Source organism: Lepidochelys olivacea (genome assembly GCF_965140295.1).
Source record: "Lepidochelys olivacea isolate rLepOli2 genome assembly, chromosome: 1".
Taxonomy (NCBI): Eukaryota; Metazoa; Chordata; order Testudines; family Cheloniidae; genus Lepidochelys; species Lepidochelys olivacea.
Window position 1 is genome coordinate 78,730,892 of NC_140411.1, and position 20,309 is coordinate 78,751,200.

Consider the following 20,309-nt stretch of genomic DNA (forward strand, 5'->3'; position numbering starts at 1 on the left):
CATAACCATGTTGCTGCAAAAATTCCATCTGTTGACCACAGGATCACTGCATGTGTGGGCAAAAAAAAAACAAAAAAAAGTCTCTCATCTCAAACACTCCTTGTCTCCATGCTATATGCTAGTGTAAATCTTGAATAATGTTAGAATTAGACTATACTGTACACACAATAGGCATCCTGAATACTGCATAGGAAATCTGCAGAAAATTTGGTAATGCCCTTTTAAGTCTATTCTTTGAAGATAATACATCAGCAGAAATGAGCTTATTTGTTTTAAAAAAAGATTTTTGTGAATACCTTTGCCATTAGCCATATTTTAAATAGCTTAAGATGTCATTTCTATCTTGACACTCTAGCAGTTTAAAGTAAATATTTATTAAAGAAGTTTTTGTCTGTTTAGTAAATGAGATAAACTTAAACAGTAAAATACATCTCATTAGCCAGTAAAAAACCTGGCATTTAAGATGAATGACTTTAAAAATACTAATGTCACTTTCATCTAAGTCTCTGTTATGGTTTCATATACAATCTATATTTTCATGTACTGGATCTGACAGTTTCTAAAATCATTTGACTGTTGTGGTTCCTTTAAAACCTAAATTACTACAAAGTTTCAGTGTATTAGTTGATTCAAATAATCTTACAAACTGATTACTCTAAAATGGCTGTATCAATTTAGACAAATATGTCTCCATCTCCGAAAGCTGATCTATAGAAAGGCCTACCTGGATGTTAGTCAGAAGGGTCTCTATGGAGGACAATCCATCAGGGAACAGAAAAGGAGATGGAAAACCTGGAGGTAGTGGTTGCCCATGCCCAGTTAGAGAAAGTTTGTCAAGGCTGTCTCTTGCGGTTGGTGTGGAGAGCGGGGTCTCATCTGTATGTGATTGAAACAAAAATATAGAACAAGTTACGCTTGTCTGTTTTTATTAGACCTCAGTAATGGCTTCCCTAGTGGTTTCCAGAACATTTATTGCAAATTGGTTCCTGCTATCAGGAGAAAATGCTTTCTGCTGAATTTTCTTTAATGAAAAAGCTGTGGAGATACAACAAGATAACATTAATGAGTAACTTTATAAGCCTTTTAAATGCAGTCTCTAATGAGACTGAGTTTACAGTGCCATAGAATCTTTTTAAAACAAATATTATCTCACATATACTTATGATAATATATTCAGGCTGACTTTATAGGCACCTTCCAAATTATCTCATTTTAGTTTGTGTTCTATTTGGATTGACAATAACATATTTTCAAGCATGACATATATTTTGTATACGAGTAGCATTTGAATACAGGCAGCCTCCCCATACTGTTAATTCTTCTTACTCATGACATATTCATATGTGACTTTAAAGATCCTGCAAAACAGGGCAAAACTACAATCCTTCATGCAGGGAAAGTACACTTGATTCCTACAATTCAAACTTGCTCTAAACAATAACTGAAATTAAGAGTATGTTTACAATCATTGGCCTTATTTTTTTAAACATGGACATCTTTTAACGATTAGTGCTGGACTCCTGAGTAGAATCTTTGTAATAATGAGAACTGATTACTTGTGACATCACAATGGGAAAAACTGCCACAGCTAGAAGACTTTTACGATTAAATTTTTTCTGATAATCTGTGAGTCAATAAAATAGGAACAGATGCAAAAACAGTATTTTACAGGAACTTCAATAGTCAAATATTCTTTCACAATTTGAAAATGTTATATTCTACTGTTGATATGTTATAGATATTGGGCCAATTTTATGACACCAAGCATTTATCTTGCCCCCTAGGAGAAAAAAATCTATCTATATAAATTATACTTACTAACGGCTTGATTACACCCTATTGAAAATCCTCATACAAATTAACCGAAACATATTGAGGAATCTCTAAACCAGTGGTGGGCAACCTGTGGCCCACTTCCCACAGTTCCCATTGGCTGGGAACGGTGAACCATAGCCTCTGGGAACTGTGGGTGGCCGTGCTTGCGGACAGGCAATGTAAACACTGTCTCGCGGCCCGCCAGTGGATTACCCGGATGGGCCACAGATTTCCCACCACCGCTCTATGCTACATAAGGGCAAAGGAACTTACTCCTGATACTGACTTTTTGCAGATCTTTGCATAATAATCTGACTGTGGAAGGGTTTATCAGATCTGCCCTTCATATAAAGATCAATATATGTGCATTTTCCCTTGTGTTGTACTTAAATTTAGTTTTAAGACAGCAGAGTCATTTTTTTCACCACTCAACAAGTACTAGCATATGCATTGGGAATTGAATTGCATAAAGTTCTGATACTCATTATGTCTATAATGATTTGGTGAAGAAGTGGGGACTTTATTTTCTTATGTACACATAATGAAGAACTAAATGGCAATATTACAATAGAAAGCCTTGGGGCAAATCAACAAAGTAAGAATTTGTTCCTTGTTTTCCCCCTTGCTCCAGAAAAAAAATAATCTGTGTCAACCTTTATCAGGTGAAGATTTCTTTCTATCTCCATACCAGTTCAGATGTGCCAGCCAGAACTTTGAGGGGGTGGAGACAAGGTTTCACCCATTATATGCCCCTGCATACTCTCTCCTGCCTAGCCACGCAGAGTAGGAATTAGTGGTCATATGGAGATTGCTCTCCCTGCTGTGCATCATAATGGAAGCAGCCTACATATGGGAATAAGAGGGAGCCTTATGCCTTCACTCCCTGTGCAAATGCGTGGAGCAAATTATATCTTCCCTTTACAGCATCATCGTACATCCTGCACGATGTGATTGTGTATGACATATTGGTGATGGCCAAAAGGAAAGCTTTCAACAGTAGTCATACAAGATTTTGTCACTAATCAATATTTCTATGTGTTTTCCAAGCACGTCACAGACAGGTATGAAAAGCTAGCTGCAGATTTTTGAATTGTTACCCATACAACTCCTATAGAACTAAAGTTGGCTCTGTAGCAGATGCTCTGTGGCTGTATGCTTCCCCTCACCTCCCTTCTTTTTTCTCCTTCCACCACCCCACACATCTTCTTCGCTACTTGGTGGGAACTGCATTGAGGGCTTGGCCCTAAATCTGGAAAATTTCTATTGGCCACCACCTTTACTATATTCTAGAAATAGTCATCACTTCCTTAGAAAAAATAAATGCTAGACACTGCAGCTGAATCCAGTGCTGTAAGAATTTATGGAGCAGTGACCACACACAGGTCAATTTTTCTCCCCAAATTCTTTCTAGTTATGAGCAATTATTACAGCATATTTGTTCCAAATTCCTGTCTGAATAGATAATTAAATTTGTTAATTGAAAAAAAAAATCAAAAAGCATCTGTACAATATATTGATAAAGGCTAATCAAAGTCTCATACAAGCACACGTTTTTAGAACCACTTATTTTTTACTTGTATTGCTGTAGAAATTCTTTTTCAGTTGCAAACTTGGGCTTTGACAAATGAATATTACACTGCCAAAATAATTTACAAAACTCTCAGCATTTGTTTAATCCTAATTTAAACTGCGTATTATTTATATACAATTCATATATACTTTTTTTTATTTTTTAATCAGTTCACTCTGTTTTAAGGGTAAAGTCTTGCTCATATGAGCAGTCCCACCAAGGTCACTGGGACTACCTGCATAATATGCCAAGGAAGATCTGGCCCTAACTATTCCTGCTCCTCCTCAAAACTGTGCAGCACAATAAATAAAATAACTTTTTTTTTAAAAAAGGATACAATGTAGAATGTTTCTACCCACGTCAGGAAGATGGGCCAGGAACCTTTTATACTATCTGAAACTGTATGGACTCTAATTAATAGTTTTGATTCTAGATATGTACAAACATATTAAAACAGTATGCACAAATGATCCACTGAAAGTCTTAGGCCCTGATCCTGCTGGAATATATAGTATTCCGTACAAATGCAGACTCCCCTGCCCCTACACAGTCGTCACTGGAGGATCCATATCCAAGGCCAGAGATTGTAACTTCTCTGTAATGTTATTACATTGCTAACCAAAACATAATGAATAATAGTTTTTTATATATTTTAAAGCTCTCTGTAATGTGTGTGGTCATAGCAAGATGAGTTTGCAAAGGTTTCTTAGAATTGTTAGGCAGTTTCCCAATATTCAAAATACTCAAAGATTTACAACTACATGGAATGTATTAGTTCTCAGTAATGTCCAAGCACCAACTTTCTAATAAATAACAATATCGGTTTTACACTGCAAGGTAGGACTAGAGATCTGAACTCACTGTGAACTTATTTTAATGAAACTTTAACTGAGGGGGAAAAAACAGACTAATGTGACTTTGTTTTCTTGATGTCCCATGTGAAATAAACTTTCAGTGTGAGTATGTCTGAAATAGAGCAAATGTACATACTATACACAGGAAGCATGGATATTTGTGGATGTGAGATAAGCGATGATTGAGAGAATCTTGAAAAAAATGTGTTTTTAAGCAAAACCACAATGTAAACATTAGCCAATTAAAACATAACCGCATCTCTTAGTAGCAAAATAATATGACCCCTGCTATTAAAGTATTTAAAAAATCGTTTAGTCCTGCAGGCCCTCTCATCACAATGCAATGATGTAACCTTGTTTCTCAAAAATCATTAACCCACCATCTTAAAGTGGACGTATACTCTTCCGCTGACAGCTATGTGATGGAAAATAAGGAAACGATTTTGCAAAAAGGTGCAAAGGACTATAAGTGCCCCTCAATCCACCATCTGGGGAATGTCTCCAACACAAGAATGCCTTTGCAAGAGCTAGACATCTGCTTTTCTGGTCTGCACCCACCAGAGAAGTTCTGGGGTGGGCCAGGCATTGCGTCAGGGGCAGAAGGAAAAGTGGAGCAATCTGGAACCCCCCAAGATTCTGAGTTGCTTCAATGCCCCCTTTAGGGTCCACGGCCACAGCGGGGCAAATTAGAGTAGCCCTCAGGCTTGTGCTAAGAACTGAACCAGTATAAATCAGCACATGAATAGAGATAGCACAAGCTACTTCTTCCTGTGGGCCTGCACAGGGAATCTGGCCACTGATATAAAAGTTACACCACTGTAGGCTCACTTCATTCACCCACTTAATATGAGTAACTAACATCACCTGTTTTTAAAATATCTGTACACACACATTTTTAAGAGACATTTTTTTCTTGTTTAATCACTTTTTCTATGTTTTGAAAATTCACGTGGTTTTGTTCAAATCAGTTTTTAATCTGACAACAACAGCCGGTTTGGGCCAAATATAACAATCAGCATTTTGTACTGCATTTGGTTTACTGCCATTCTGCTTTGTTTTCTCTCACCAATTAGCACAGAAACATTCATCCAGGAAGCTGTGATATTTATTCAAATAATAACAGATAAATAGTGGCGGTTACTCTCTTGTTTGTATCCTTAAAAGCAAGCGTGTCAACTTCAGCATTGTCACAAAATTAGACAACCTTGAAATGGTCAGACTTTGAGAGTGAGAGATATAATCAACTACATAAAATATCATACTGGGCATTGCATTTGCATAATCACTTACTTTTAATGCTTTTCTGTTCCACAATGAAATGTTTAAAACTTAACTGTTCTTTATTACGATTGCCATGATACAGCTCAGCTTAATTGCTGAGGCAGGGATCATTCTTTCAAAATATAAATCTGCTTTTTGTGTTTTTGCATAATAATGTATCCTGTTTTATTTAGTATGGTTTTCTGTGTACATGTTATGAGTTTAGGAACCTGTTTCACTACAGATGGATACAAGCTGCAAACTTTGGTTCTGGATCCAAATCTGAACTTTCCGAACATTAGACATGCTCAGATCTAGAGATTTAATTTCAGCCTTTCTCTTCAAATTGTGGAATCTGTTTTAATTAATTAGCTTGTATGTATTACTTTATAGTCTCAAAAAACCTTGTGGCTCCAACTGATCCACCAAAATGGTGTCTACCCAAGACAGAAATGTTCCTGACCATAACACTTTCCTCAGAAGGCAATCTCTGATTGTCTGCTCTCCAAAACCTTGTCTTTGGTAAAATCATAGACAGTCAGCATCAGCACTTCACTCAGGTGACCATGGGAACAGGGTAAAGCAATATAGGAGGATAAGAATGGTGGTGTTACCTCTGGCTGAACATTGTGCCTTCTGTCAGTTTTGATCTACTGATCTGCCCCTGTATCCAAACATCATAAATAAATTTACATTCTCGTCTCACTGTCTCAGCTAGGCACAGCTGACCAGAAATGCCAAATATTTTGAAACAAACAGGAGGCTGCACGAAAACTCACAAATGTGATATCTCCTAGAAAAATGGGAAGACGAGCAATTATACAACTGATGCATTGACTCACTGCTTTTTGTTACTGTAACTTTTCTAACAGGTTGGCCTACTTTTACTATTAGCTGCTTCTTTATGAATGTGCAAGTTACAACCTGAGGGGAACATGCTGCCCACAAAAATCTATTTCTTGGCCTGCCGTGCTTACTTGAGGGCTTACTGAATTGGAACTCACCGGTCTTGGAATGCAAATACAAATAGAAAAGAAGACATTGAAAGAACCACAGAAACCATGAATATATTTTCGAGATGGGCATGTTGCATATTGTGACTTGATTCTCCTCTGCTTTATACCTTGGGCTGTCCTCTGCACTTGCACAAAGTAGGTGCTAGGTGCTCTACCAAATAAGAATTCTTCACTAATTGACACCAAGGACAGCATTTTGCATATACTTTGCACACGTATAAATACCTACAAAAGGAGAGAAGACGTTGAGAATTTAGCCCTATCTGTCCATTCTAGAAACAGTATTATAGGCAGCCTGGTGGCACTGCCTACTAAGGTTGCCCAACACTTCCCATTTTAAGACCCTGTTTTCAGTTGCTTAGAACCTTGCCATACTTTAACAGTACAGGCTGAAATTTTCCCAAAACAGTCATCCTATGGTAGACATCTGGAAAATTTCAACCAAAATCAATTGGTCATTTCTAATAATGAGACTAGGGGGAGATACATTGTTTTATCCATTTTAAAATATCCTGAAAATCTTAAAACAAAACAAAAAAAAAAAAAACAGTCCTAGATACATAGATTCCAAGGCCTGAAAGGACCATTGGGATCATTGAGTCTGATCTCCTGTATAGCACAGGCCATAGAACATCTCCAAAATAATTCCTAGAACAGATCTTTTAGAAAATCATCCAATCTTGATTTTAAAATTTCCAGTGATGGAGACTCCACCACGACCACAACGTCCTCACCCTTTGGATCAGGGACTTGAAATTTGGCAGAGGGGTGGCCTTTGTATCAGGATTGTGGCTTTTGCTGTTTTTGTAAAAATGAGCCAAAATATGGCCAAGTTGTAGGACTCTGAAAAATTACACTTCGCACATGCTTAGTAGAAACTGTGAGTTGTCAACTAGAATCTCAGAACTTTCTGTGCTCACTGAGCATGCTTGACTTTCTCTCGGTTTCTAGTACCAACCAGACTACACATGTACCATCATCACAGAGCAACTGAGCATGCTCCAACCTAGGGCTATGTGGGCAAAGCCAGATTTTCTCATAAATGCTGCTCTGGGCTGGAGTGAGTCTGGACACTGAGAGCAGGGAGCATGCCTTTCAGGTGCTCTCAGTGACCACCTCCCCACCCCCTCCTGGCACCTAGGCAGCATGGAGGAGGAAGCTGTCTGATTTGTAGGCAGAAGGGATAAAAGCTGGAGTAGGAGAGGGAAAGGAGTAGGTTGAGACAAGAATTTTGGTGACACGGGGACTGGAATGTGTATGTGGGGGAGAAAAACTGGGATTGGCTGGGCAAGGAGACTGGACTGGGAGCTGTAGGGGAAGGGAGGCTGGGACTGGTTGGGCAAGAAGACAGGCTCTGAGACAGTGAGTGAAAAGGATGGGTGGGAGCTAGTTGGCTGCGGGGGAACACTTTGATAGAATGAGGAACTGGGGGAGACTAGAACTGGCTGGACAAGGAGATGGGGACTGCAGACCAGTTTGTGTAGGAAGGATGAGGGTAAGGCAGGGGACAGATCTGACAGGGATCTGGGGCCTAGAGGGAGTATTGGTACTGGCTGGATAGATACTGAGACAAGGACCTAGGAGGAGGGAATACGCCTTACCTCAAAGGGGTATTGTGAAGATAAATTGATTAAAGTCTGTGAAGCACTTATATACTATAGTGATAAAACCCAGAAGGAAATTAATAATTCTATCTTCAGAGAGGTATGAATAGTGTGCAGTAAATAACATAGAACAACAGAAAAAAATATTGAATAGACACTCATTAAGTGAGCACCATCCATCGTGTGCACTAAATGTGGCTAGAGACCTGTGGAAAAAACAGTATATGACGATGTAATTAAAGACTGTATCATAATGCATACTCATAAGAGTGGCAAATTTAAGGTTGCACAGGCATTAATTCTGGCATCACCAAACTTCTGAGTGCTTGACTTTGCAATCTTAATAATGCTTTTGTTTTTAATGGAGTTTTTTGTATGTAATTATTATTGTGCTATAAGAATTCTACTTGAACATCACTGACATTTTGTAGACAACAAGCTCAGGAGATATAAATTATTCTTCACAGTGAATATGTTTTTGTTTTGCTAAAGGACTGCTGGTCTTCTAATAATAACATCATTACAAACAAATAGTAGGGATTGGCAAAATGCATCTGAAAAGATGAAATGTAATTAGTGGTAGTGATCCAGCTGTGAGGATTTCTTCAGGCTTTATGTCCACAAAGAAGTTGAATTTATTCTTCATTTTACATGGCCCAAAAAAGGCCTTGTAGTCAAACATAATTTATACAATTTTCCATTTCAAAACCAAGATTTTAATAAACTCTATTTCTGACTAGACCTGGGCTGGATAATATTTACTGAATAATGTATTGTATGAATTTCAACAATTTTAAAATAAATGATCACACTTGTATGTCTACTAATTTTTGTCCAGTGCTAATACTGAAATGCCAGTTTTGTTCCTAGCTTGTATTATTTTATTATATTATATAATTCAGAAAACAATAATGCAATGGCTTATCTATCCATATAATAAAAACCACTCTGTGTGCATTTATAATTCTATACAAAAATGGTTCAAGTATAGAATATTTACATATTTTATGACAAAATAGTCAGAAATCTGATGGTCAACAATAGTTCCAAGAGATACCACTGCATAGATTTTATAATCACACAGTTCAAATATCTTAGCCACAACACAGTAACTCATAATAATTAATTCTTAAAGAAGAAAAATTCCTGTAAAAGTATTTTGAAATAAATGTTAACATTTGAAATTTGTGTGTTAATGTAAGTGGCTTTAGAACAAACTAATAAATTAAACAGTAATATGTTACCAGGACCAGATGCTATTCACCCAAAAGTTCTGAAGGAATTCAAATATGAAACTGCAATACTATTAAAATGTAGAATTTAACCTATCACTGAAATCAGCTTCTGCACCAGATGACTGGAAGGAAGATAACAGAATGCTAATTTTTAAAAAGGGCTCCAAAGGAGACCCTAGCAATTACAGGCCAGTGAACCCTAACTTCGGTAGCTGGCAAATTGGTAGAGACTATAGTAAAGAACATAATTATCAGATGAACACATTATGCTCGGGAAGAGCCACCGTAGCTTTTGTTAAGGGAAGTCGTGCCTCACCAATCTATTAGCATTCTCTGAGGAGTCAATAGGCATGTGGATAAGGGTGATCCAGTCAAATGCATCCGATGAAGTGAGCTGTAGCTCACGAAAGCTTATGCTCAAATAAATTTGTTAGTCTCTAAGGTGCCACAAGTACTCCTTTTCTTTTTCCAGTCGATACAGCATATTTGGATTTTCAGAAAGCCTTTGACAAATTTCCAAAGCTTCTTAAGGAAACTAAGTAGCCATGGTCCTCTCATGGAACAGTAACTGATTGAAACATAGGCAACACAATGTAAGAGTAAATGGTCAGTTTTCACAATGGAGAACAGTGAAAAGCAGGGTCCCACAAGGTTCTGTACTGGGACCTGTGCCGTTCAACGTATTCATTAATCATCTGTAAAAGAGGGTGAACAGGTGGAAAAGTTTGCAGATAATACAAAATTATTTAAGACAGTTAAGTCCAAAGTGGACTGCAAAGAGTTACAAAGGGATCTCACAAAGCTGGGTGACTGGGCAACAAAATGGCAGATGAAATTCAACATTGATAAGTACAAAGTAATGCACTCTGGAAAAAAAATAATCCCAACTAGATGTATACAATAATGGTTTATAAATTAGCTGTTACCACCCAAGGAAGGGATCTTGGAATCATCGTAGTTCTCTGGAAACTGCTAAACATTGTGCAGCAATAGTCAAAAAGGCCAACAGTATGTTAGGAACTATAAGGAAAGGGACAGAAAATATCAAAATGCTATTATATAAATCCCTGATGCACCCACACCTTGAACACTGTGTCCAGCTCTGGTCATCCCATCTCAAAAAGGGTTAGTGGAACTGGAAAAAGGTTCAAAGAAGGGCAATAAAGATAATCAAGAGTATGGAATGGCTTCTATATGAAGAGGAACTAAAAAGATTAGGACTGTTCATCTTAGGAAAAAAAACAAACACAGGGGGGTATGATAGAGGTTTATAGAATCATGAATGGTGTGGAAAGAGTGAACAGAAAAATGTTATTTTCCCAGAATACAAAAACCAGGGGGTACCCTATGAAATTAACAGGCAGCAGGTTTAATACAAACAAGAGGAAGTAGTTTTTTCATACTGCACAACTAACCTATGGAATTCATTGCCAGAGGCTATTGTGATGGCCAAGAGTATGCATGGAAAAAAGAACTGGATACGTTAATGGAGGATAGGTTCATCAATGGATATTAGTCAAGAAGGTCAGGGATGCAGTCCCATGTTTGAGCAACTTTAAACCTCTGACTACTAGAAGCTGGGAGTGGAAGACAGAGGTGGATCACTCCATATTTCTCTGTTCTGTACTTTCCCCTGAAGCTGTGGGATGGACCACTGTCAGATACAAGACACTGGACAATATGGACCATGATCTAACCCAGTAAGGTGGCTCTACTGTTCTTATTTTTTTGTTATATTTGCTTGACAATACATTAATATAAATGCAAGGCTCTAGGCAAGGATTTCACTTCATCTTAAATCCTAGAACTGCAAGCGGTGGGAACTGAACCCAGTAGTTACTGAACTCTTCTTATACTAGCAGTCTTCAGGTTCAGATTAATAGCAACACTATTTGGGTTATTCAGGAGAAAAAAAGTTTGTTATTAGCACAGCTGTTACATGTGCTAATTTGGCTGAAGTCCTGAGTGTTCTGATTAGTGCTCTGCTAGCCCTGTCTAGTCTGTCAGGCAAAGCTAACTGAGTGCTGAACAGAATGCTCTCCCCTTTGGAGCACTTGACACCAACTCATTTGGATGGAACATTAACTATGCATGTAAGTGTTTGCAGAATGAGTGGCCAAGCCAACATAGTATGAGCATGAATTAACTTCCTGAGCTCCAGCAAACTTTAGACTGCTGCTGGGTCCCAAAGTCTGTATCATGTATTTTTTATAGAACTAACTTAAAAACCACATTTCCAAAGTAATAAAGATAAATGTACACAATACTTCTGTACTTGCAGAGGTACTAGGCAAGAAAAATACCCAAAGCAAGCATATTTATTTTTGTGGCTGCACATTCCGTCCCTCATTTTAGCTTTATTTGTACAGTGACTTGAAAATGCAGAGATAAAATACACAAAATATTAAACAGCTTTTGCCAAATTTTATTGTGCAATACCAAGTGCAACTAGGATTTCTTTTAGGTTTAATTAACCTCCAGACATGCCTCATGAAGTTTAAAGAAACTTGCATTTTTTTTTTAAATTTAGAGTAATATTACAAATAAAATGGTGTTTATGTCATTGTCATCATAAAAAAGAGTAATTTTTTTCCCAAGCATAACCTTGGTGGGAAGGGAATTCTTGACTAGCACAGCTGGTATCTTGCAACTCTCAGATGATGAAGACATAATGCTAATACTTAAAACACTACTGCATTCAAGTTTCTTTTTTTTTTAATTCTGTTTCCGAACCTGTTCATTCATTCTCCATGGAAAAAATCAAGTTGACACCATCAGAATTTGTAAAATTGGTGGGTACCAGCCAATAGAAGATTTACAGCTTAGCTTGTTATATTTAAAGAAAACTGTCATGTGACCATTATGTCACTTATTGAAACATAACAGAAAGATGGTTGGTTTTAGATAAATATATAGAATGGTAAACAATCCCTCATTTAGCAGACAGAGAGCATATTTCAAAACATATAAGCTCTTATTCTAAGAAACTAGTATTTCTCTACATTATTGCTACAGCCATGAATATCAGGATGAAACCAAGTCTTGATAACCAAAATCTTGATCTTGACCATATCTATCGTTATCAGTACACATTCTTTATTTTTAAATCTTACGGGTCAGGTTCATCATTGCTGTATATGGTGTTATAAGTGGATCAGAAATCAGTGGGACTTGTATGTAACCTGAACGCATTTGGCTTTCAGTAGATATACAGAAGGAGTGTAACTTACACAGCAAGCATGTGGAAACCTGTATAAAACAATGCAAATTACAGTCCTTCCCATACTTCTGTTTTCTAACATGTATGTAAATTATACTGCCATTTCTGTCACTGTTGCATTTAGCCTGTGAGTAACTGTACCTACTTATATCTGTACTATATTATAATATCCTGGAATTGTGTCTTGTTCCTTTGCTAAATAAATCATATTAATGTCAGATTTGCTGCAGATGTCTTACCATTAATTTGTGCCAATTTTCTTATTTGGCAAATTCTTTTTTCCCTTTATTTAAGCCATTCCATAGGTAGCATACAAATATAATTTAATGGGAACAATAAGCAAAACTATATATCCCCAGGTATCCCCAAAAGAGCATTCAAATGGGAACTGATATCAAATAATTTGTGCATGTGAAACTGAGGCATAGCCACAGTGGGACTTGAAAGCTCTTTACAGCTTTGGTACCACACAGATAGTTGCAGTCTAAACTAATTCATACTAATTGCTAGCAAGCTTCACCTTAACCTGGACAGATGACTGTATATTTAGGGATAATAACTTTATTCAGTATCCAGACAACATATCAGTTCTCAGCCTAGCCTTGATCAGAGAATGATGGTTGCATTAAGCAGTGACTCAAATGACTAAGATGAAAAACTTACATTTATTTTCCTAGATTTGAGTGGGGCCACAGTGTCACTGATGGTGCTTTAACTAGTTACAATAAATAGTTACAAAGGCTAGTGCTTTAACTAGTTATAATAAATCTAAAAAGGTTCAGAGTCTGAGTCCAAGTCCAAGTCCAAGTCTGAGTACTTCTCCAAAATGTGTGCAAATCTTTGCAGTTCATCTCTATCCCTGCCACACTTTTCTCCACCTCACTTCTTCCTCTCTGCACAGTTCTCCTGAGCATTCTCTTACCTCTCCAATCCCTTTTTCTGTCCCACAGCATAGCCTCTCTAATCCTAAAGAGATCTCCTGATTCTAAATTCCATTTCCCTGACCTCCGCACATTTCTTGATCTTCCAAAATATGGGAGATAGCGGCCATTAGACCAGAGACGAACCAAACTGATGAAATCCTGATGTGGATTTAATAAGAGATTAGGGGGTCTAGGAAGAAGGGGAGGAAACTTATGTAAATCTAAAGAAGGGAAAATTATAGTTTTGATTTAGAATTAGTCTGGTTTACCGATCCCTGCCTTTAACAGTTTAGCTTTGCAGCTTCAGAATAAATTCTATGGGCCTGATTTTCCAGAGCCTTGCAATTTGTGTAGTCATCTATATGTGTGTAACCTTACTGTAAAACACTACCAAATCAGAGACGGCAGTGGAGAATCAGACCCTATATACACATTTTAAGATTTATGTTCACATTTTGTGATGCTGCTGGTAGGATCGTGGAATAGACTGTAGATTTTTTTATTTATTTTTAAGGACACAGTGTATACATTTCAGTGTAAGTAAATCTGGGATAGGTGACATTTTACCCAGTCATGAATTGTTTTCCTATTTTAGAGGTAAACAACAAAAAACTTTAATGGTCCTGATCTCCCATATGCTAGTGTAAACTAGTAATATCTCAATTCAATGGAGTTACAGCCATGTAAAATCAGCATAAGAGAGATCACAGTCAGATCCAATATTTTTCTTTTTTATCGTTCTTTTCCTCCAGAAATGTAGGTGTGAAAACTTTCTAGCAAAATCCTCAAAGGCATGTGTTCTAGTTTGCCTTTTTTTCCTCATAGGAATCCTGTTGTCTGGCTACGCTGAAAGGACAGGAGACATTTGACATGTGTTTAATCAGGCTGCAACTTTATTATTAGATGTCTGGGACTACCTGGCAGATAACAGTGTACAGTGCACGTAACCCCATATTCATTCCATAGTTACCAGCTCCCCCTCTTTTTCTCTCCAGGCCCTCCAACAAATCCATTGCCGGGACCTTACCATCCACCACCATCTCTTGTAGGAGGGTTAAGGTAGGCTATAAGAATGGGGGGTTGGCTCCCTGCCTTACCAATCATAGGAGTCCCCAGCCACCCCCACTCCCCATTCATTCCTTTAATGAACACATCTTTTTAAGTCCTTTTCCAAGCTATTTATCCAGTTACTGTATACCTTTCCTATGGAGTACCTGCACTGGACATCCACCCTACACTTAAATAATGAGTTGCAACATATGGTCTACCACCTGTCATGCCATGCATAAACAGAGCCCTTCCTGAAACCCGCTGTGGGGAAGGCGAAAAAACCTCAGCTGCATCCAGGTCAATATGGTGTAAGGGGAAAATTCCTTCCCATCCCCCCTAAGAAACTGGAGGCTAGCATAATGCCCACACACACAGCAGGTGTTGACCATGGCTGGTATTTTACCACCTAAAAGGGAGGGAGGGTGAGTCCATGTAAAAACGAAGGCTTGAGTCACCAAGCTGTCCCTTTTTAAACCCTGTATTCCTAGGGGATGAGTCAGCCACCACGCTGCCCCTTTCTGCAGCAGTTTTCATCTCCCCTCGCCCACCCCAGCCATAAAGCACTGTTCCCTTCACTTGGCCAGCCAGCCAAACAGCCCCCCTCTCCCACTTAAAGGTGCAGGGTGGTCAGTATCATATGTCCCTATCCTTTACCCTCTCTTTCTTCTCATAAAACATAAAATAGTTTGAAACAAGAAGGTTGAAATCACAGTGCTGCTGCATTTAGGTTTATTTTGATCAAGGACATGAAACAATGAACAATGCATGAATTTACAGTAACCTGGTAGTCTTGTAAATATGTAGTTAGTAGAAAAGAGATAGTAGGGAAGTAAGCAATATGAAACAGACAGCATATGTGTGATGCATGAACAGATCATGATCTGTGTAAAAAGGAGTTTCCAGAAACTAATGAACCAGTTGTAGAGTTTGATATGATGCAGAATAAAGGCCACATGTGGCAGTCTGTTTTAAAACGTGTATATAAGCTAATTGATAATTCTGTGCTTTGGATGCATGGTATATTCTGTACCCACCCTCTACATATGACTCTAACCAGTTTCATGTTGTTTAATTGTATGCCAATAAAGAAACTTTACTAATGAGGTCAAAGTCGAGCTAAGTTTTTGGGAACTGACTATATAAGATTTCAAAGGCAACTGAGTGAATAAGATCTCGGAAACCACCCCAACATACTCCTAAGTTAATAAAGTCTCAGAGGCTACCCTAACACTCCGATTACAATGATTTTGGATTCTTTCCCCTTCATCCACCTCTGAAAACTGATGTCACTTTACACCTTCATTATACCTTCTATGAAACAGCAGAGACATCAGACACCAAGGACAGATCCTCAGCTGGCGTAAATAAATCAGTGTAACTCTAAGGAAGTCAATGGAGCTACGCTAATTTATACCGATAGAAGACCTGACCCTAAAATTATTACTTATATAGTTTGCCTTATCACAACTAGCCTCTGATGTAGGAATCCTGAAGCCATTCTTAAATCCAGTTTCTTCTCACCTCATAAATACTTAGCCACTGCTAAACTTATTATTGAAAAGTTAAAAATCAGAAAAGCAAACTTTTTGAAACTATGTTTTAATCATATCTCTGCTTTTAGGTACTTTGCCTTAACACACTGTTAAGCATAGTATTGTACTATACAGCAGATGTTAAAGACCATATAAAATTGTCAGTAGTCAATGACTGATGATCCTCTTTCCTATTTCAAAATAAACGCTGATGATTTATATAGTTTGGACATTGAAAGCATCATATTAAATCTAAACAGTTGATCCATTTCTTAATGATTTCTGTATGCAATGTATTATGTATGTTTTATATTCTTTTGTGTAAAAGGCCCTGGTGTACAAGAAGTGTTTAGAGTTATGAGTGCTCTACCCCGTCCATATGGTAAGTTTGCTCTGTGTGTAAAGACTTACCTTTTTCCACAGGTCCATATGGCAAGCTTAGGTTAGCCAGAGCCCTCTAGCCTCCACAGGGGCCATACGGCAAAGAGAGCTCAGTGAACACTCATTTACCTTGTATTAATGTTTTATCTCTCTCTCTCTCTCAGCCCCTGAAAATGGGTTAGCCACATAATCGATACTTTTGTGACAGTGTGCTATGAGATGTGGATTCTGATATTCCATTTTTATTAAAAACAGAAAACTCAAATGAATAATTTATCAAATTATTTTATAAACTCATTTGATAGCTTGAGATACTTTGGCAGAATATTATCTAATTTCCTAACCGGCCGGTGGACATTAATAAATGTGACAGTCTTGTTTTGTTAGAACTTATACCATTTTAAATACATAGATCCAGACCCCCTGGATCATCCCATCTGTAGAGAGTACGCACATCAGTGGATACTGGAAAAAACTGATTTATGTTTATTTTTGAACTCCCCTTATACTGATTCTGCTCTGAGCAGGCCAGTTCCTCCTTGCCATGTTAGAGCAACCTGACAGCTTCTCTAATTTATTCCAGGCTCTTATGGTAACAGTAAGCCAAAAATATACCCAAGGATCAGTGTAGCCAATGGCGCTGGAACACTTTTTACAGTGGGGGTGTTGAAAGCCAGTGGTCCCCAAACATTTTACTTCGCACTTCCCTTGCCCCTGTCCATGCCCCCTCTCCCTAGAGCTGGGGCCAGGACTGGGCCATGGCTCTGAGAGAGAGGGGGGATGCAGACAGGGGTAAAGGTGGTGCAAAGTAAAAAGTTTGGGGACACAGCTGGGGCCAGGAGCAGAGCTCTGGGCACGGGTCCTGCAGCTGGGACCCTGGACGTGGGGCTGGGAGCAGAGCCCCAAGTGCGAGGCAAGAGCCACCGGAACCCCTGGTGTGGGGAGGGGAGCAGAGCCCTGGATGCAGGGCTAGCGGTAGCCAGGACCCCAAGTGCGGGACCGGGACCAGAGCCCCGGGTGTGGGCCAGCAGCACTAGGACTCTGGGCGTGGGGTTGGCAGCCGGGACCCTGCAAAAAACACAGCACACCACTTCACCCTTAGTTCCTGTGCCTATAGGTGTAACACAGGAGTATCCAGGCTACATCCTATTTCTTCCAACCACAACTTTACCAACAGGGAAGATGAATGGTTGAAGAGCCCCTGTATTGAGTTCTATCAGGGTATCATCCTTGCCCTGGCTCAATCTTCCCTAGACCAATGAAACAGCTGTTGGGCTAGATTATAAAAGGTGTATGGAGCAAAGGGGCTATATTGAACTGGAAGATCTAGGCCACAGACTTCAAGTCAGCCAAAAGGGGGAAAAAAGATGATTGTTAATCTAAATTATAATCCATATTATAGTAATTCCTCTAAAATTAATTCATTGTTATAGAATTTACAAGTCAACCCAAAGCTTTGTTTTTATTTTAAAGTAATTTAGGAGCCCTTAGCACTTTTGTTACAGATAGTATTTGTACAGGAAAGATGGAAGCAATTTGTAACAACAACACATTTATGGAAGTGTTATTGCAAGTGCAAGCTATCACCTTGTAGAAGATTTTTGATATATAACTATATATTATTTGAAACTCAGAATATGGGAGTATGTAATCATTTTAATAAATTATTTTAATGTGCAAGATTTATATTATCTGAATTTTCATCTTGTTTTCTACAGCATCGGTTTATCCAATAAAACTTCTAAATTGTCAAATGAATATTCAGGCAGCTAAAAGAACCGTCAGTGTTAATAACAAATAACACAAATAATTCAAAGTAAACATACAAACAGGTGTTCTAATTATTTACTTTCATAATTAGGCTTTATGTTTGATCCTGCAAACACAAACTAACAGTTGTAGTGTTTACTACCATGAATATTCCCACCGATTTCAAAGGATTATTTACAGTAGGAAGTAATACACTCAGCTATGTGTATTTTAAGGATATGGCCTCTAAATTGTTTTTTTTTTTTTAAGTTTTAGTTTACAATAAACAGGAAAGGGCCATCTGAGCCAACACAATATCACCGCCATGTTCAGAAATCTTAATTCCACCTTCCTGCTTTTTGAACATGAGATGGATCCTGTTCCCACTGAAATCAATGATAAAATTTCTGTTGACTTCAGTGGTTATAGATCAGGCCCCAGAATTTCTCACTTGCATCCTCCCTAAAAGTAAATCAGAGTAAGTATCTCTGGAACTCATGTATCCTCCTTGCTTCAATTGCTTTTCCTGGTGGTTTACTCAACATGTTTATTACCCTTTGTGTGAAACAGTTCTGCCTCTCTTCCCTATTTAATCCTAGTTTCTAATTTACAGATTTTGTCTCTTCGTTTTTGACAGTGATTTGTTTCGCTACATAGTTATTCATAGGAATACACATAAATAGCTCACTGTACAAACTATGGATTTTATTGAACACATGCTTGGAGAGAGACTAAATGATTTGGAACAGAAGAAAAAGCAGTAATATTTAAAAAATAAAATGCCATTTTTTTTTTTTTTAGGTTTTCCACCAGTAAACAGAAAGACTTATAGTGGACTTTACTGTGTAATAAGTAATAGGTTTTTGACCACTAAATAGAAAGAACTTAGTTAAGATGTTATAAGTAATGGGTTTTGTCATAAGTCTATCATACTGTATCATAATGTAATAAGCAATCATAATGTCTAAAGTAATAGGTTATTACAAAACTTAACTAAATTACGAAGAAAATATTATGAACTATGACATCTAACTGTAGTGTCATATACTTTAACATATTCTTATACAAATTAAAAAAAAATAATTGTATGCAATTATGCATCTTACTGTCTAATAAGCAATCATAATGTCTAAAATAATAGGTTATTACAAAACTTAACTAAATTATGAAGAAAATATTATGAACTATGACATCTTACTGTAGTGTCATATACTTTAACATATTCTTATACAAATTTTAAAAAAATAGTTGTATGCATTGCACATTTTCATTGAGTCAGCAGTTTTCTATTTTGAGGTAACATGTTCAAATTAACAGAACATCTTAACTAAATTCTTTCTGTATATAAAGAAGGAAAATATATGAACCTGAGTTCATAAATAATGTTCACTGTGATTTTGTTAAAGTTTAGAGGTGTAGATTTGTATTTGAAATCCCCTGAAGGTTACAGGGTGAAACCTTCCAACAATATCTCCAAGTCTTCAGGGACCAAATCCCATTATGTGGAGTTCAGTGAACGGGGTAAACACTACCATAAAGAAATACAAATTGCACATATTTCCCATTTAGCCAGTGTCACAAAAGTTCACCATTTAGAATTCTAACCAGTTAGGACTTATTCTTGGAGGTCAAGTACCTTGTGAACCTTGTCATCTCACCGATGACATCATTTACAATCCATCAGGTTTTTCAGGAGCATACTTGCCATCTGCTCAGTACTCTATAATAACTTATTAGACATATTCACTGGGTAACAATCTGTACAATGGCACTGTTATCTTAATGCTGGCACATACAAAAATAACAGCCATCGTTTCTCTGTCACAGCACAATTATTCTATCCTCCAACTTTAAAAGAGAAGTGATTTGGATATTTAAACATATTTTTGTCAGAAACATATTTTAACTAAGAATTTACAAAAGAAGGCGACGTCACAAAATATTAATTCCATTTTGCTTAATGTTTCTATATAACCTGAGATTTTCTGAAGTCACATAAGTTCCTTCGGTGAAAAAATAACTAATTAAATAAATAAATAAATTGTGATCCCGTGGAAGATAGAAACATAGCAGTGATATCAAATTTAATATTTGCAAACA

General features: G+C 37.5%; 1 protein-coding gene across 9 annotated transcripts in view; it reads right to left on the reverse strand.

Annotated features, from left to right (window-relative positions):
- Nucleotides 1–20,309, reverse strand: part of DACH1 (dachshund family transcription factor 1) — a 462,414-nt gene that overhangs the window by 60,538 nt on the left and 381,567 nt on the right. For all 9 annotated transcript variants that reach the window (XM_084613154.1, XM_084613156.1, XM_084613162.1 and 6 more), the window contains one exon: nt 725–876. In XM_084613154.1, the coding sequence (XP_084469280.1) occupies nt 725–876 (152 nt within the window). The remainder of the gene's footprint in view (nt 1–724; nt 877–20,309) is intronic.